Source organism: Theropithecus gelada, chromosome 11 (genome assembly GCF_003255815.1).
Source record: "Theropithecus gelada isolate Dixy chromosome 11, Tgel_1.0, whole genome shotgun sequence".
Taxonomy (NCBI): domain Eukaryota; kingdom Metazoa; phylum Chordata; class Mammalia; order Primates; family Cercopithecidae; genus Theropithecus; species Theropithecus gelada.
Window position 1 is genome coordinate 47,703,607 of NC_037679.1, and position 17,880 is coordinate 47,721,486.

General features: G+C 35.4%; 1 protein-coding gene across 2 annotated transcripts in view; it reads right to left on the minus strand.

Annotated features, from left to right (window-relative positions):
• Nucleotides 1–17,880, minus strand: part of KITLG (KIT ligand) — an 88,708-nt gene that overhangs the window by 14,346 nt on the left and 56,482 nt on the right. The window contains exons 4-7 of one of the 2 annotated variants that reach the window (XM_025403395.1): nucleotides 9,938–10,108; nucleotides 7,573–7,729; nucleotides 6,771–6,854; nucleotides 60–169 (exon numbers count right to left, since the gene is read on the minus strand). In XM_025403395.1, the coding sequence (XP_025259180.1) occupies nucleotides 60–169; nucleotides 6,771–6,854; nucleotides 7,573–7,729; nucleotides 9,938–10,108 (522 nt within the window). The remainder of the gene's footprint in view (nucleotides 1–59; nucleotides 170–6,770; nucleotides 6,855–7,572; nucleotides 7,730–9,937; nucleotides 10,109–17,880) is intronic. The other variant, XM_025403396.1, reaches the window with a different exon arrangement.

The following is a 17,880-nucleotide window of genomic DNA, read 5'->3' on the forward strand; positions in this document are numbered from 1 at the left end:
AAAAGATTAATAATTTATGTAAACATGGCATATTAAAAAAAAGGAATGGCAACACTTACCTTCCAGTATAAGGCTCCAAAAGCAAAGCCAATTATAAGAGAAAAGAATGCTGGCAATGCCATGGCTGCCCAGTGTAGGCTGGAGTCTCCAGGGGGATTTTTGGCCTTCCCTATAATTTAAAGAACACAGTGATGAATACAGCATATTCATCCTAGAAGTTTTGCTCTTATGCTGTGGTTGTTTTTAACTGTTTCCGTAACACATTCTGGACCTATATCTGTTTAAAGTATTCAAAAAGATTGATTTTTCTGCTGAATATTGCTTTTGCAAGGCAATATAAGTCCATGTAGTCTCCAAAAGATGAATGCATTAAAAAGGAAAGAAATCACAGAGACAGAAAGAAACCTGGCTTGGGTAATTCTGACACATATGGAACACAGACTTAATATATTTCTGGGGGGGAAATGACTTACACTATCAAACAAATCTATCTCTCATGCCTTTATCTTGGTATTTGGCTACGTTGGGTCAGCCAGATGTCTCAGAATCAAGGTAGCCAAACACCATGTTCTTCCTGTTCTATACAAAGACCAAACCCAAGTCTTGAAATTCACCACTCAGACCAAAGGAAAGACCAGACTCAAAAGCAAAAAGCAGCTTACTAAAGAGGGAGATATTCTGGAATTTGCTACCTAAAACCTTTCTCAGGCAGAAGGATAGCATCTAAGGAGGGGGCTTCAAACAAAGCTGTGTGGGAGACCTCACTAAGGAAAGCAGACGTGCTCTCTGAGGGTGCGGTGACTACCATGTTGACAGTTCCATCCCTAAGACTATGAGCCAAGATGCAATCCTGGAATCTGACTAAGACACAGCAGCAATCTTCCTGCAGGAGAGAGGGAGGGAGAAAAACAGCAAAGACTAGGTGGTGGGGCGGCAGTGCGGGGGAGGGTTGGGGGAAGTGCCCATAGATTACTGAGCTTCACATCCTATAGAGGTCAACGTTACCTCACTTTTTTTATTTCACTTGTTCATGCGTGGGGCTTAAGAACCAGGTCTTTGGTCCATCAGGGATACTACTGTCCCTCTTGCAGGCAGACAAAAAGAATTTTGTCAGAAGAGATTTGCTTAGACCTCCAGGGAATGACTTTCAATACTTTCCATTGCAGCTATCCAGTAGGAATCAATGAGATTTGAATTGTATGCCTCAAGGCCCAAATGAAGGGTATTTGGGGACAAAGCTTAAGCTGACAACAAAGTTTTCATTTTATGCAAAGATAGCCTGCAGAGAATTTGTGTAGAGAGGAAGCTCATCTGGGCAGGATTTGAGTAATCCCAAATTCCTGGGTTATTACCATATTAATTATATCTCCTTATTACCAAAACTATCCACTGTCCAGAAATCTTGGGAACTGACTTGTTTCATTTGACTAATAATAACCAACATCTGTAGACATATAGAACACAAAGAATTGTGCTATAATTTTGCTGAACTTCTTTTTAGAGTGAGCATTTTTAGGAGCACCATGCCTGTGACATGGTTATCTTGGTGTTTATGAAACAAGCAAATGAATATTCTTCCTTGATTCAGATCTGGAGCTCACTAAAGGTTCAACATAATTACTGATCCAAAGTCTTATTGCATCTCATTATTCTAGTACTTAATGATGAACTCTTACAAGACATCAGGTATGTCTCCAAGCACACGTGTACTAACTCACTTAAAACTCACAGAAACTCTGTGAAGGAGGTATTATGATCTTCCATTTGACCGAAGAGTCAACAGAGTTTAACTTGACTAGTATATGAGTCCAGGAAGGTTGAGTCAAGACTATTTCTAGAACATGTATAAGGTAATGACAAAGTTAGGATTTCTTTCTCTATCATTTAGGTACTGTCTGCAAGGATCTCAAACATAAACATCTTTTAAACATTCTCTTTACTTATCATAAAGGATATTACTGTTATGCTATAAACATAATTTCCTTTGGATAACTACTAGTTATTGTATGTTATTCCATTATCCCATGACTTTTCCTTACACACTCACATCTCTGTAATAAGTTTTCATATGCCCTGGTCCTCTGACATGGCCAACTTTTGAGTTATCCCTGAAAACTAGCATGCTTTCTTCAAATTTCCCTAACCCTTCTCCCAAAAAACAAGTCTTACCCCCTTTGTGTTACAACTAAAAACATGTGCATAATTCTATTATGATACATATTATGTACTGTACTATGAGTATTTACTTCTGTTTCTCTTAGAATGTGAGCACCACAAAATCTTGTCTTGTGCATAGGTATCTAAGTGGCATATTCATGAGTGACATCACCTAGCTAAAAGTTGCTGACAACGCAAGACTCAAAATTTTTTAAAAAGAAAGAAAAAAGAAACAATGAACAAAAAAGAAGCTTGTCCATTCATCTTGCAATTTAAAAAGTAATCTCTAATTCAGAGGCATGGGATTAAATAGGTATTTTATATTTAATTTGTCTTCTAAAATCAGTAGGAAAGACTTTTTGTTTCCAAACACGATGGTAGCAGACTAGCCTTTCCAACCTAAGTAATTATAATTCTGGACAAATTATGAGGCAACTCGTTTCAGAAATTAGGGAACAGCAGCACAAATGTGTAATTCGTGAGACAAGGAATCCACACTAAGTGAGGCTCATGTTTGCCCTGGCTTTCGGCTTTCAGCTCTCCTATCTGGGGTGCACTTTCAGATTGAGGTGTGGAAGACAGAGTCCAGGCAAGGATCAATGGCCTCACTAAGGCAGGGAGTCAAAGATTGAAATTCAGAGCTGCTGATGTGGCTGGGGTTTCTAGATCTAGGTTATTTCAAAGAAGGGAGCTGTGCAAAGAAGGAGCATCAGAAATCTCTAGATGAATCTCCTTAAGTTACTGGTCCAATAATAAGCTTTATATGCACCAGTAGAGAAGTCACAAAACCTGACTAAAAAATAAAATAACAACAACAAAAGAAAACAAAAACCAAACCTTTGGGAAGCTATAATATTAATAGAGACCTTAGCAGTCACAGAACAATGGTGGACAAAGTTGTTACGACAAGCAATATTGGAGAGATTTTCTGAGTACTTTAGAGGTGTCTCAGATATTCCATGCCTTAGGAATAAGGCTACTTTCGTTTGTACCCAAGAACGTTTAAAAACAAGGCTGGGAGAAAAGATAAATCTCATCTGCTAGTATTCGAACCTCTTACCAAAACACAATTCAATAGCCTCTAAAGAAATGCTATAGAACTGAAAGATATTCAACAGCATAGAATTCATAATATCTGGCATTTAAACAATCACTAACCATTTAAAAGGAAATGTGACCCCTAATCAAGGAGGAAGAAGTCAATAGACATTAACTCTGGGATGACCTGTGTGTTGAAATTTGGAGACAAGAACTTTAGAGCAGCTATGACCATTATGCTTAAGTGATAAAAAAGAATTTTTTTCATAATGAGTATGCAGATGGAAAATTCCAGCAGACAAACATAAAACACATTAAAAAATTAACTGGACATTCTAGAAGACAAAATATAAATGTATAAATAAAATAATTCACTGGATGAAAAATTCAGCAGATCAGAGATGGTAGAAGAAAAGGTCAATGAACTTGAAAGCAGACAAGTAGAAATTACTCAGAAGAACAGAGAGAAAAGAGGATAAATAAATGAATAAAACTTCTATGACCTATGACACACTAGCAAACTGCTAACATACATGCAAGTAGTATCTCAGAAAGAGAGAAGAGATAAAATGGATTAAAAAAATTGAAAAAATTATCGCTATTTTTTCACCAAATTTCAGGGAAAACAAATTTATGTATCCAAAAGCTTGATAAATCTCAAGAAAGATAAATACAAAGAAAACCACTCGTAGGCATATTCTAGTTTAACTGTTAAAAGGAGAACACTTTGAAAGAAGGCAGAGGAAGAAACGACCCAGTACATGCAGGGAAAAAATAAGACAAATGGTGGCTACTTTTTTTTTTTTTTTTTTCCAGAAACAGTATCTGCAGGAACACAATAGAGTGATATTTTTAAAAGACTAAAAGAAAAAAAAATTCTGTTTACTCAGACTTCAATATCTAGTAAAAAGTACCTGCTACATGGAAGACAAAAAAAGATATTTTTCCAATTAAAAAGAAAAAAGAATTTGCTGCCAGCAGATCTGTATTATAAGAGATGCCAAAGAATGTTTCTCAGCTTGAAGGAAATTAATACCAAATGGAAACTTGGACTGACAAGAGGGAATGAAGGGTACAGGAAATAACAAATATGCGGGTTAATATAAAAGACAATATATTTCTTCTTCTCTTACTTTAAAATACGTATGACAGTTCAAAGCAATAATTGAACTGCATTGTGTATTGTAGACTATATTGTGGAATTTATAACTGATGTAGATATATTACTATATGTCAATGATGACACAAAAGATGGGTATGGGTAAGTACAACTATCCTGTTTCGAGGTTCTTGTATTTTTTCTCAAGTGCTACAACAGTAACTCTAAGTAGAAGATTACAAGTTAAAGTGTATACTTTAATTCCCCAAATAATCACAACATAATGCAAAAGGGTACTGTTGAAAAGCCCACAGTAATTAAAATTAAACACTAGAAAAAAATGAAGTAGCCCAAAAAAGGGTGAGAAATAAGGAATGGAAGAGCAATACCCAAATGAGACAGATAAAAAACAAATAAGAAAATGGTGGATTAAAATCCAACTATACCGATGATGTATTACACAGAAATGGATGAAACACTCTAATTAACAGAGACACACTAAATAAAATAGTGAAACCCAAGTGTATGTTGTCTACCAGAAATGTACTTTAAAAATAAAGACAATAGACTGAAAATAAAGGAAAATCAAACATATACCATGAAAACAGTAAGCATAAGACTTGCTCTACTAGTATCAGATAAAACACACTTCAAGCCAAAGAGCACTATCAGAGATAGAGGGATATTTCAGTAAGATTAAAAGGTCAATTAAACAGGGAAGATCTAACAACAATCAATGTATAAGCCCATAATAATAAAGCTTCAAAATATATGAAGCGAAAAACCCAAAACCAAAAGGAAAATCAGACAAATCCGTAATCAAAAGTAAACATTTTCAATTCCCCTTTCTCAATAATTAATAAAAATTAGATACAATGTTTAATAAGGAAGAGAAGATATAAACAACACTATCAACCATTTTGGCCAAATTTGAGTGCGCATTCAATAGTTAAATAATATACATAAAATAGTTTCAGCAGATTTCAAAAAAATTATAGAGTATGTTTTCTGACAACAAAATTCATAAACCAGTAACAAGAAGATATATAGGAAAACCTCAAACTTTTTGACATCAAACAACTCACTTTTATATTATCTGTGAATCAAAGAAGAAATCACAATTAACAAATATTTAGAAAAATAATAAAATCACAACATAAAAATGTGTGAGGTGCAGCTAAAGCATTTGTATATAAGAAAATTTATACATTTAAGTGCTTGTAATTAGCAAAAATAGTTTAAAATCAATGATCTAATTTTTCTACTTTGAAAGGCTAGAAAAAGCGGAGTAAATGAAACACAAAGCAAATGGAAGGAAATAATAAAGATTGGAAATCAATGAAATATAAGCAGAGAATTTAAGAAGACAGAGTTGCTTCTTTGAAAATTTAATAAAATCCATAGTTAGTAAGAAAGCCCTTAATTGACTAACACACAAAGAGGGCCGTAGTCCCTTTTTGACACTTTCAGAACTGATATGTAATTTAGAATTTTAGGTTTTAGAAGATTCTGTCCTGCAAATAATGTATAACATATACTGTCCCCAGTGAATCCTGGGTAGCATCCTGTAATCAAATACATTAATATTTCATTAGTAAAATATATATTCACTTTTGGAAAGATAAATAAATACTATAAATAGCCAAAAATCACTTCAGGTCAGGTTTTGGTGGCAACGAATTCCAAAATAAGTAAATTGCAATTTACAGGTTTTTTTTTTTTTTTAAATTTTGCATTGTAACAAGCTATTATGAATTAGTAATAAATTGCTACTTAGTTTCATAGACAGGTCTTCTAAGTCCCTGAACAAATGACAGTGCCCCATTTGTAAGTCTTAAGGGATGACCTTTTTAGCTTAGATCACAAGATGATTTTTTTTCTCCCCGCACTTTCCATGAGGCCAGAGAGTATTTAGTAAATACAATAACCTTTATAATGACCTTTGCCTGGATTTTAAAAGAAAACTGGGTTCTTGGCCAAAGAGGACAGACATTTCAGAAGAATAAGTCTATTCTCGTCAAACATATAATTCTGTAGTAAAATAACAGGATCATCAAATTTCAAAATGCACAATAGTAAATACTGATATACACAAAACTGAAAATATCTTTGGAATTCTATACAAACTGCATTTATACACTCAATTTTAAACTTCTGGTTTTGTCAGGCACATTCCACACAGAATATATTTTAATGATTCAACAAAAAGCATAAATCATATTTCTAAAATTAATTTTATGTCTTATTTAAAATAACCTTAGCAGAAAATTTACTGGCCGAATTCTCTAAACATTATCTCCAGCTCTAGGGAAATTTAATTCTACAAACTTAAGTCTCAGGAAGACCATAAAAGGAATAACAGTAACAGAACAGTATCAATAGTAATAAGTGTAGAAGTTTCCTTGAAAGCCCATGCAATACTCCTATAGGTGCTAATTGGAGCCATGCATGCATTAAATCAGATATATGTACTTACTATTACTGCTACTGCTGTCATTCCTAAGGGAGCTGGCTGCAACAGGGGGTAACATAAATGGTTTTGTGACACTGACTCTGGAATCTAAATAGAAAGCAATAATGTGTCAGTGTTATATGGTGATTTGTATGACTTATAGAGTCCCTGAAAGGTGAAGTGTAATACCAGATTACTTGCCAGGTCTGCTTCCCAAATCTAGAGTATTCAGCTCTTATTTATTTCATACTGGGTCCTGCTATTCTATTTTACTAAGAAATTCACCATTGTCACCTTGTAGAACAAATACTTATTGAATAAATATGTTAATAAATACAAATAATGACACATTGATGGTAATTTCTTATTAAAAAAGAAAGCCATGAATCCAGGTTTGTATTACAGAGACCCAGTGAAGGGAAAAGAGAGTCTCAATACAGAGTAACTGGGGAGGATCAGAATTTGTGACTTCAGAATTAGATCCTTAAGAAAAAAATTTGAGAAGGAACATTAAGTAGACTGCAGGTACAGAATAATATAATTGTAACTACTGGAAAATATTAGATGAGAAAAGGTATGAGTGGCCATCTCATATACTGTTTACTCACAAACAGCTCACTGATTTGAAATTGATGAATACTGCTTTGGCTTGGAAACCAAGAAATCTACAATCATTAGTTTCTTCTGTGCTATTGATACTTGCTTTTTTATTAGACATACATGCACATTGTCTTGCTACAGCTAAACACGGAGGTAGATTCTTACTATATAGGGAAGATTTAAGTTTGTTGTTTACATTTGAACTGGAAATGCTTACATGTATTACCTTTCTCAGGACTTAATGTTGAAGAAACCACACAATCACTAGTTTCAGATGCCACCACAAAGTCCTTGAAGGCATCAATGGATCTATTAAAAATTCTAAAGAATTCTTCAGGAGTAAAGAGCCTGGGTTCTGGGCTCTTGAATGATTTTTTTAGATCCTAGAACAAAAAAAAAAAAAAGGATTACATTTTTCAAATAGTCTTTAGACTTAACTGAGGTCAAGATAATGGACTATAAATATGTCCCTCAAAGATGAAAGTATTTGGACTCTTACAATTAGCACTTTTAGATGGCTGTTTCAATGTATGTAATTCAAATTGGTAATGTGGGGTAGTGATCCCAGTGGGCTCACAAGTTGAATCTGGCGCAGTGAACACAATGTCATGGCAAATAATAATAATAATAATAACCTTGAAAACAAACTGGGGATATTTTTCTTTAGAGATGCTTATTAAAAACATCAGGGTTTATTTTTAAAAGACCCCTCCATTACAAGAAATTCTAGTCTTTAGAAAAAAAAAGACCTCTCCATAATGCATGCTCTAATATCCAAAAATCAGAAAGTCAGATGATACTAAATATTGGCAAGGGAACTATTATGTACTGCTGAGATAATGTAAATTGGTACATTTGATATTATCCAGTAAAGTTAGACATGTGCCCCTCCTGTGACTCAGAAATTCCATTCTCAGGTAAATACCCTAGTGAAACTATTGCACATACATACCATCAGACATATAAAAAGGTTTTTTGCAGCAATATCTGTATCACTATGTTAATCAAAAGAGAGTGGCTTAATACCTAGTGATACATTGAATTAGTGGAGTTCAGTTCAGGAGAAGGTTAACTACAGCTATATGCTTTAGAGTGGATACATCTTCTAAACCTAAAGCTGAGTGAAAGAAGCAAGTCCCAAAATAATAAAAATGGTATGATTAATTGATATAAAATTAATATAAAATTCCCCAAAGCAAATCAAAGCTATGTTGTAGGGATACATAATGGATTATAAAGAAAAGTAGGTAACCAAAATAAACAACTATCTGTCACTTACTATGGACTATTCTAAGTGCGTTATATAGATTAACTCAATCTCCAAAACAACTGCGGAAATATCATCGGTAATCTCCTGGGTTCCCACCAAAGTGTCATGATTAGTAAATGCACATTCTTTGTTGTTTTCTGTGTTCCTCCCAACATCACCATTGACTTAACTCATTTACCTAACTTATCTTTAAGGCTCTAATGCATATGTTATTTCCTTTGTGACACCTTGTGTGATATATTCTTTTTGTAACCTCTACTTCTTTTGAATGCTGTCAGCACACTATATGCAGTAGTAATATGAAAGAGTGGTTAACACTACATTCTGACTTTGGAAATTAGAAAACAAAACAATAGAAAGATTAAAGGTAGTGATTGGATTATTAGTATGGTAAGAATTATAAGATTGGAGAGCACAAATAGGATTGAAGTTGGGTCTTACAGAGTAGCTGGAATTTAGATGGGACACAGGAAAAAGAATTTAGGTATTAAGGTACAGAATCCTGTTTAAAACTTTGAATTTAAACTTATAGAAGTCTCCTAAGCTAATCTTTGGCCATTTGAACTGTATACCAAATCAGGTCTGCTAAGCATGATTCTGCTATAGACACAGTGTGATGAAAAAATGTAAAATTTTATTAATATTTATTTTGCTAGGTATGGTGTCAAAGTACTCATGACAAATCACCTAATGTCAACCCTGTTAGATGAATTCTGGCATTGTCCCCACTTTAAATATAAAGAAAGTGAGGTACAAAGAAGTTATGCTCACAGAACTCATTAGTGACAGAGCCAGAATTTAAACTCCAATATCCCACTCTCATTTTCTGGAGTACACTGCCTATTCCATGTGTCGTGCCCACATCCTGAAGTTGGGGATGATCAGTTATCCAGTGACTCTGGGGAGCCAAAATGTATTTCTTTGTTGTGACCTATGGGGTGATTACATTATGGATAAAAGGACAGGGATATGTGTCTATTACAGACAATTTCCCATTTAAATGAACACTTGTAACTTAACAGGAAGATTTTGAGGACTTCACTTATGAAAAATGAAGATAAAGGCAGGACTGATTTTGCATTGTAATGTAAATAAGTTTTATTTTTATATTAGATGACAATATTTAAGTCTGAACGCACACTTCAGTATTGCACTATAACTGCAAATACTTGTTTTCTTTGCTCATCTGAACAAGATTTTTAAATTTGAAGTTTCTACAATCAAAATATCATAAAGGTGCCTCATTCTCCCCAACAGCACCAAGAAGCATGGGTTTTTAAAGAAGAGTAATGAAAAATAATCCCAATGAACACAAAGTTACCTTAGATGAGTTTTCTTTCACGCACTCCACAAGGTCATCCACTATATTGACAAGTTTGTCTATGATGGAATAATTACTCAAGCCTTCAGAAATATTTGAAAACTTGTCCAGAAGATCAGTCAAGCTGTCTGACAATTGTACTACCATCTCGCTTATCCAACAATGACTTGGCTGCAAGACATGAAAAAGGAGACAAAGCAGCTATTTTAATAAGTGCCATAAAACTCGGAGTACTCTTCAAAGCTATCATTTTAGTCACACAAGTGATTCTCCTTCCTCAGCCTCTCGAGTAGCTCGGATGACAGGTGCCCGCCACCACGCCTGGCTACTTTTTTATTTTTAGTAGAGACGAGCTTTCAACATGTTGGCCAGGCTGTCTCAAACTCCTGCCCTCAAATGATCCGCCCGTCTCAGCCTCCCAACGTGCTGGGATTACAGGCATGAACCACTGTGCCTGGCCAGATTTTTAAAATTAATATACATTACTTAAAATGTTGTAAAAGGAGGAGAGAGGCTATTGTAACAGGAAGAGAAGGGACTAGTGTGACAGGAGGAGGAGGGACTATTGTAATAGGAGGAGGGACTCTTGTAACAGGAGGAGGAGGTTGTAAGTTGCATCCTTTATATGATTTTAACGTGTTATCTTTTCTTTTATAAATATCTTTTAAGTGGAAACTCTGATGTATTTTGAACTCTGCTGAAATGCTGCAGTGACAAAAATAAGATTATTATTAGGAATAGCTAACATTGAATTGGCTCATTAAAAGCATAAATAATTTAATAGAACTTGTAACAAAAATATTGTACTCAGAGTAATTGATGTCATGCAAAATAAATCACACTACTAAGCTTTATTTCTCTATTTACTAGCAGAATATCTCTGTGGGAAAAGTCAAGTCTTTCATTTATTTATTTATACTTTAATTTTTTACAGAGACAGGCTCTCTCTCTGAGTCCTGGGCTGTAGTGTGGGGGTGCAATCATGGTTCATGTTTCACTGCAACGTTGAATTCCTGGGCCCAAGTGATCTTCCCACTTCAGCCTCCCAAGTAGCTGGCACTACAAGACGCATGCTACCAAATCTGCTAATTTTTAAATTTTTCTATATAAATGGGGGTCTTGCTTTGTCGCCCAGGCTGCTCTTGAACTCTTGGCCTGAAGCAATCCTCCCTCTTCAGCATTCCAAAGTGCTGGGATTATAGGCCTGAGTCACTGCCGCTGGCTCAAGTCATTTATTTATTCTAAAGTATAGAAGGGACCACTTTATATTCATTTAACAGAACAGTTTTACTTAATATAATACAGCCAAAAAGGAAACAGGTTTATCTGCAGATAGGTAAGCCCCAATTCCTGGAACCATTAAATGTCATTCAAAACTTTTAGGATTGTTGGCTCTGGCTTCAGATAAGAAGGGTAAACAAAGCTCAACATGGGAATTTAGTGGCCATTTCAACTCGTCAAAACCAAGTTCTCAAAGAATATGTGTTTCCAAAGTATATGTAGAATAGAGTCTTTGTTTTGTTAAATCAATGCTTATTTCAAGCACATGCAAGTTCCTACTTGCATCATTATCAGGTCTCTTTCAAAGCTGTCAGTCTTTCCTTGGATGCTGAATTGCTCTGCAAGTTTCTCTCCTTTTAGAGAGTGATAATTCCTTATAGACAGTCAGCCCTATCAACAATGAACAGATTTCCTAGGATACGGAGCACAGCATACAGTATAAATGCTATTTGAATAGTATTTATGTGATAGAGTCGCTTTCACCAATTCATTCTGCTGAAATTGTGCAAATTTTTCTAACAATGAAATTCCAGGTATTAATCTCTTAGGACTCTATTTCCTCACTTTATGAATATGCTTGCCTAGGATCTCTGGCAAGTAGGAACCAAAATGAAATTCCCTTGTTTTGAATTAAGACATTCCTTTAGTTTCTGTGGTAGTTGTCTTATATGAATAGGTACTTTGTTCATTTTGCCTTTTTTTGTGGGTGTGTGGTTAAAGTAGAGAAGATTTTGTTGATTTGTTTCTTATTTTTAAGCTGGGGAATTCTGGGGTACTTACTGCCACTTCTGTTGATCACTATTTTCAACTGAACTCTATGTTTACATTTTATATTCTAAGTTCCTATTTAGCTATTACCCTACCTCCTCCCATTTTCACATACCTAAATCAACAGTGTAAACAATCAACTCTTTCCAGTAAAATTTCCAACCCCAATCCTGTGCTTTCTTAGAGTTAAACCATGGAAATTCCACAATCTAATCCTACTCTAATGTTTGCCCGTCTAAAGTCATGAACAATTTGTTGATAGTTGATAAAAACTACGTGCCTACGCAGTTGAAAAATCGTGTATTTCTAAAACCCTGGCAATAACATTTCATTCATTTTTTTATTTTTGCTTGTGCTATTATTTCTTTGGAAAAGGCTGAATCATAAATTCAAAGTTCTATTTTTCAGTAATTTGTTTAACCAGGTATATATTGGCTTTTTAAGATTCTTGAGTTTATCAAAGATAAAATGAAGGTAAACAAATAATATTAAATGTCAGTTTTGATCTGCCTGCTTGTAAGAAAGGGAACTAGTTTTGACTGGAATGTCTGGCAGTTTTGTAATTTTTAATTAAATATCATCAATGATTTGCAAGGAGAATAAAACACACTGAACTAAGTATTTCATTTGTGAGGTGATAGCAGGTCTTTCTGTTTTTCAATTCCTCCAAGATTATGATTATGAAAGAAATGATTAAAGGTTGTCAAATTTACAAATGTACTTTTTCCTTTGCCTTAATAAACAACATTATCACTGTTTCTTATTTTTCAGAGACATTTTAAACTTAAATATTTTTATATAAACATTTACTCAATGATATTCATTAGAAGAAAGTAGGATATAATGTTCTCTCCTTCACTGGAAAATATAAAGGATTAAGAAAATTGGCGGTCATACAGGATGTCAAAGGTGACACAAATAATAGTTTTTAAATTCTTGAAGTGCATGTACAGTAATTTGATGCTTTATTCATCTGTATGTGTAGTTTCCAAATGAAGAAATATATAGATTCTGCTTTGAGTGTAAAAACTTTTTTCTTGACTCCATGCTCTCAATTTCTTACCTCCTTTCTTGATAGCTTCTGTCTTATGTTTTCTTGGCTTAATATAGCAGCTCTAGCTAGGACTACTAAAAACATGTGCTTTCTATCCCCGTGTACTTATAACATGTATGATTCTAGAATCCAAACTGACTCAATGATGTTGAATCAATATGCTTGAGCTGCTAGCATGTCACTACCACTGACAATTCAGTTAAAAACTGTGAACTTCCTTAGGAATTTTAAAGTACCATGAACACCAAATCAATGATCTCACTAAATGATTAAATAAAATGTATCATTTAAAATGAATAAAATTAAAAGTATTCTAAACATAACAAGAAATATGACTGTTTCCAAAGACCAACAACAGAAATGCATGCACATTCTAAAACTAAGCATAAATTTTTAAAAGGTAATATATTAATTCCACAAAATATGTGACACAGAATCTCTGTAGTTCTAGAACCAGTAAATCTGAGAAACTGGCTGAAATAAACTATGTGTTTTAAAATCACCCTGGGGACTTGCTAATTCTGGCATGCTTGCTCCTCTCCATCTCCTGCCTCATTCAGGAAGCTGTGCTGGTTTATTAGGTGAAATAATTTGACACATTATTCCGCATTGGTATTAGATGCACAGACAGTCTGTTTTTTTTTGTTGTTGTTGTTGTTGTTATTTTTTTGTTTTGTTTTGTTTTTTTCTGAGACATAGTCTTGCTCTTGTCGCCCAGACTGGAGTGCAATGGCGTGATTTCAGCTCACTGCAACCTCCACCTCCTGGGTTCAAGCTATTCTCCTGCCTCAGCCTCCTGAGTAGTTGGGATTACAGGTACCCGCCATCACACCCAGCTAACTTTTGGTATTTTTAGTAGAGATGGGATTTCACCATGTTGGCTAGGCTGATCTTGAAGTCCTGACCCCAGGTGATCCACTCACCTCGGCCTCCCAAAGTGTTGGGATTACAGGCGTGAGCCACCGCGCCCAGCCCAAAGACAGTCTTTAAGAACAGTCACAGTAAGATTTATGGAATAAGAAGCTGAAAGTAGACAAAACATACTATAACACTTCTTCATTGATGCACTTTACACTACTTTCCATTTGGTAGCTGTTCACAGAGAGATATCTATGTGCTTTCTTATAGGGCCTAAAGCTAGTATCTACCCAGAGAGAGCGTTCTTTTCACAGGAGTTGGTGAAATGTCAATTAGCGATTCTCAGAGAGAAAAGCCTGGCTCATAAACTACGATGTTTCTAAGAATATTTACAAGGAGTATTCACCCAACCTTCTAATCCGATTAATCTAATTACCGGCATTACTGCCCAATTTGTTTTTGTTTTACTTTCTTTAATTTCTGTCAAACTTCCGTCTTGCTGGAATTAGACATAAGCATGCCTAGGGCCAAAGCATGCCTTTCTGTTTGTGCTTTCGGCATCTACCTCTGGGATGAGTAATCAAAATTTAGAGCCATGTCATCAGAATCACCAGAATTTCAGACCTAGAAGGAATATTGAGGACCAGTCTCACCAACTGCATACGTGGGAAAATCAAGGCCTAGAGTAGTGAAGTGTCTCGTTCCAGGTTACATAACAAATTTACACAGAAACATGAGAAACCAGGACTCTCGATCACTCATTTTGTTCTAGTAGCCATGAGAATAGTGAAAGCACATACAACTGACGTGTTTTTTTCTGCTGAAGTCATATGACTCATGTGGTCTCACGTCTGGACCAGACACAATGATTCTTAGGCTCAATTAAGAAATCTCTTGGGAATAGAAATGGTTCTTTCTGTTTCATTTCAATTAATCCAGAGTCATACCAATGAAGGTAAATTTCTCTGAGGAATCCTGACAATTGCCATTTGTAGACTTTATTTACTGTTCTTTTGGTTTTTATCCTTGTGGCTAGAAAGCTGACATTCTACTCTCAAACATTCCATGGGCAGGCAAATTTAAAACTTTCCTATAAAAGCACTTTGCAAAATAAATATTGCATGTTCATGTTGCCAGTGTAGTCTCTGAAATCTTAACTTCTCTTTGGATAAGCTGGGTTTTGTAATGATTTATTTTAGTCTTCTCCCTAAACAATTAATTTGGGTCTTCAGTGTTCACTTTAGGCATCCTGTTTGAATTAAAGTGACGTAGAAACCTCAATCTGATTAAGATGGAAATCAACCAAAGCACTCTAAATACGTGTTATTTTCCAGGGCAGACCTATAAATGGCCCCTAGGCCAGACCTAAAATAGAAAAGTGAAGGAACAGCACAGGGGTTTGGGGATTGAGGGCAGAAACGAGGAACCAGAGGCCCAGTTTTTAGTCCCAACTCTGTCAATTCACTTTGTGATTTCAGGAAAGTCATTTAACCTATTCAGGACTTCAGTTTCTCCATCTGTAAAACAAAGGGGCCTGTCTAATTGGTGCTGGCCAATATGGGAATCCCACTATCCATCTACAGCTCCTCTCACTCAAAATGCATCAAATGTGACTGCAAAGCTAAAATTTTCATTTTACTTAACTATAATTTCTTTAAATTGAAAAGTCAATAATATCACCCTATTTAGAGGCTGGAAAACTTTTAAGTATGTTTGGAGAAAACAGAAATGTGACTATCTTTTCAATAGTAAATTTTATTAAAAAAAATCTAAATATGGAATAACTATTTCTAATGAAAATTTAGTGTATGAACTATAATATGTTGCTGGTGTAAAACACACTGTGGATTTTGAATAGTATGAAAAATATAAAACATTCCATTAATAATTTTTATATTGATTTTAAAGTGAAATGACAATATTTCGGATACATGGGGCTAAATACTTTTCATTAGGCCGGGCGCGGTGGCTCAAGCCTGTAATCCCAGCACTTTGGGAGGCCGAGACGGGCGGATCACGAGGTCAGGAGATCGAGACCATCCTGGCTAACACGGTGAAACCCCGTCTCTACTAAAAAATACAAAAAACTAGCCGGGCGAAGTGGCGGGCGCCTGTGGTCCCAGCTACTCGGGAGGCTGAGGCAGGAGAATGGCGTGAACCTGGGAGGCGGAGCTTGCAGTGAGCTGAGATCCGGCCACTGCACTCCAGCCTGGGCGACAGAGCCAGACTCAGTCTCAAAAAAAAAAAAAATACATTTCATTATACTTAATTTCAGCTGCTCATTTTTATTTATTTATTTTTTTAGTGTGGCTACCAGACAATTAAGATTATGAATGTGGCTTCCATTGTATTTCTATCAGACAATAATGGCCTAGATAATCTGAACAGCATCTTAATATAATCACTTATTAGGAAGACGGCCCCCTGTACTATAGTAGAATATACAAAAGAACTACTTACAATAGCATTTAATGTCATATTTCATTCATTCAATTAACATTTTATGCTTATTCCTTTTAAATAAATATTTTCTTATTACATGGAAGATCGAGGCAGATAAATAGTTGAGTACAAGTGTCTATTTGGCTGACGTCTATTTTCATAGGGAGAATGCCACATCATAGGAGTGGAGCCTCAGAATCCATGCTTACAAACAGTGAACTTTCCCTGTAGCCACAGTTGATGGGATGATGGTAGACACCTGTCTTGGATGGACCAATCAGAAAGTTCCTCCCCAAAATTGGTATTGATCATTAGAAACTGATAATTAGTCTCTGAGGAGGGCTGAAATTGGAATATGTAAATCTGGCAGCTCTTGGGCAGTTACATTCTACCAAGTGATTGGAACAAAGGAGAAAAAAATCTGCACAAAAAGAATGAGGCAGAGACACAGAGGTTCAGAGAAGGAGAAGGAAAAACTCATAGTTCCCAATCCTGGTTCCAGTCTTTTCATGAGACCTGTTGCATCCATGCCCTTAGGTGACATGCTATTCTTTACTGTCCTTATAATGGGACTTTTACTATTAGTGAAAACCACAGGAGTCTAAACTAATAAGATGGGCTCCTTCAAGATTTGGAAAACTAGCATTTTTGCCAAGAGTTAAATGTTTATTCATAACTATTTTTTGAGGAGCGACTATATGCATTGGATTGTCTAAAGAATGGTGAGGAGATACACAGGAGTAAAAGAGTTCAACCTTGCTCCATAGATAGTCAAAATATAGTAAAAAGAGAACACAACAACAAAATAATAATGATGGTATCTGACAATTATTATATGCACACCACAACTCATATTTTTTTGTATTTTGATTATTTCTCACAAAATACTTTGAGACAATTATATAACACTTAAAATATTAAGCTCTATGTAAGCAATATATGATCATGTACCCAAGATGAATAGCTTCTGGACAAATTCCATAGAAGTCACAAGATAATAAACTATAAGACAGGGTCCACGTAGCAGGTGCAATGTTAGTGTTGCTGACCACCAAGCCCCAGCATCAAGCAAAACACTCAGCACAGAGTAGATGTGATGCCAATTTGACCTGATCAAATGATACAGGGGAGAGAAACTGTGGTCTGAAAGAGCAGAAAATGACCTTGTGTGAAAGAGAAATCTTAAACTGACCTTGGAGGAGATGACCACTAAGATGGTTTAAGCCCCAAGATACTGCCTAATTCTGTGGGTAGAATTTGGGTAAGTGGATGGGAGAAGAAAGGGCATCCTGAGAACAGGCACAGTGATTTTAGGAGGCCGTAGTGCATGTGGCTGTGGTTGGAAGTTTGTGTTGGGGAATAATGGGTATTCAGACGAGCTGGTTAGGGTAGGGCAGGATTACGAAGAGTCATGAACATCAGGTTCAGGAATTTGGCTCTTAGCCTTTAGTAAATGGGAACAATAAACAGGTTCTTGAATACAAAAATGACCAATTAAAGCAGTAGAACAGAAGGCTTAAAGAAGCTGTGATTCCCCAAA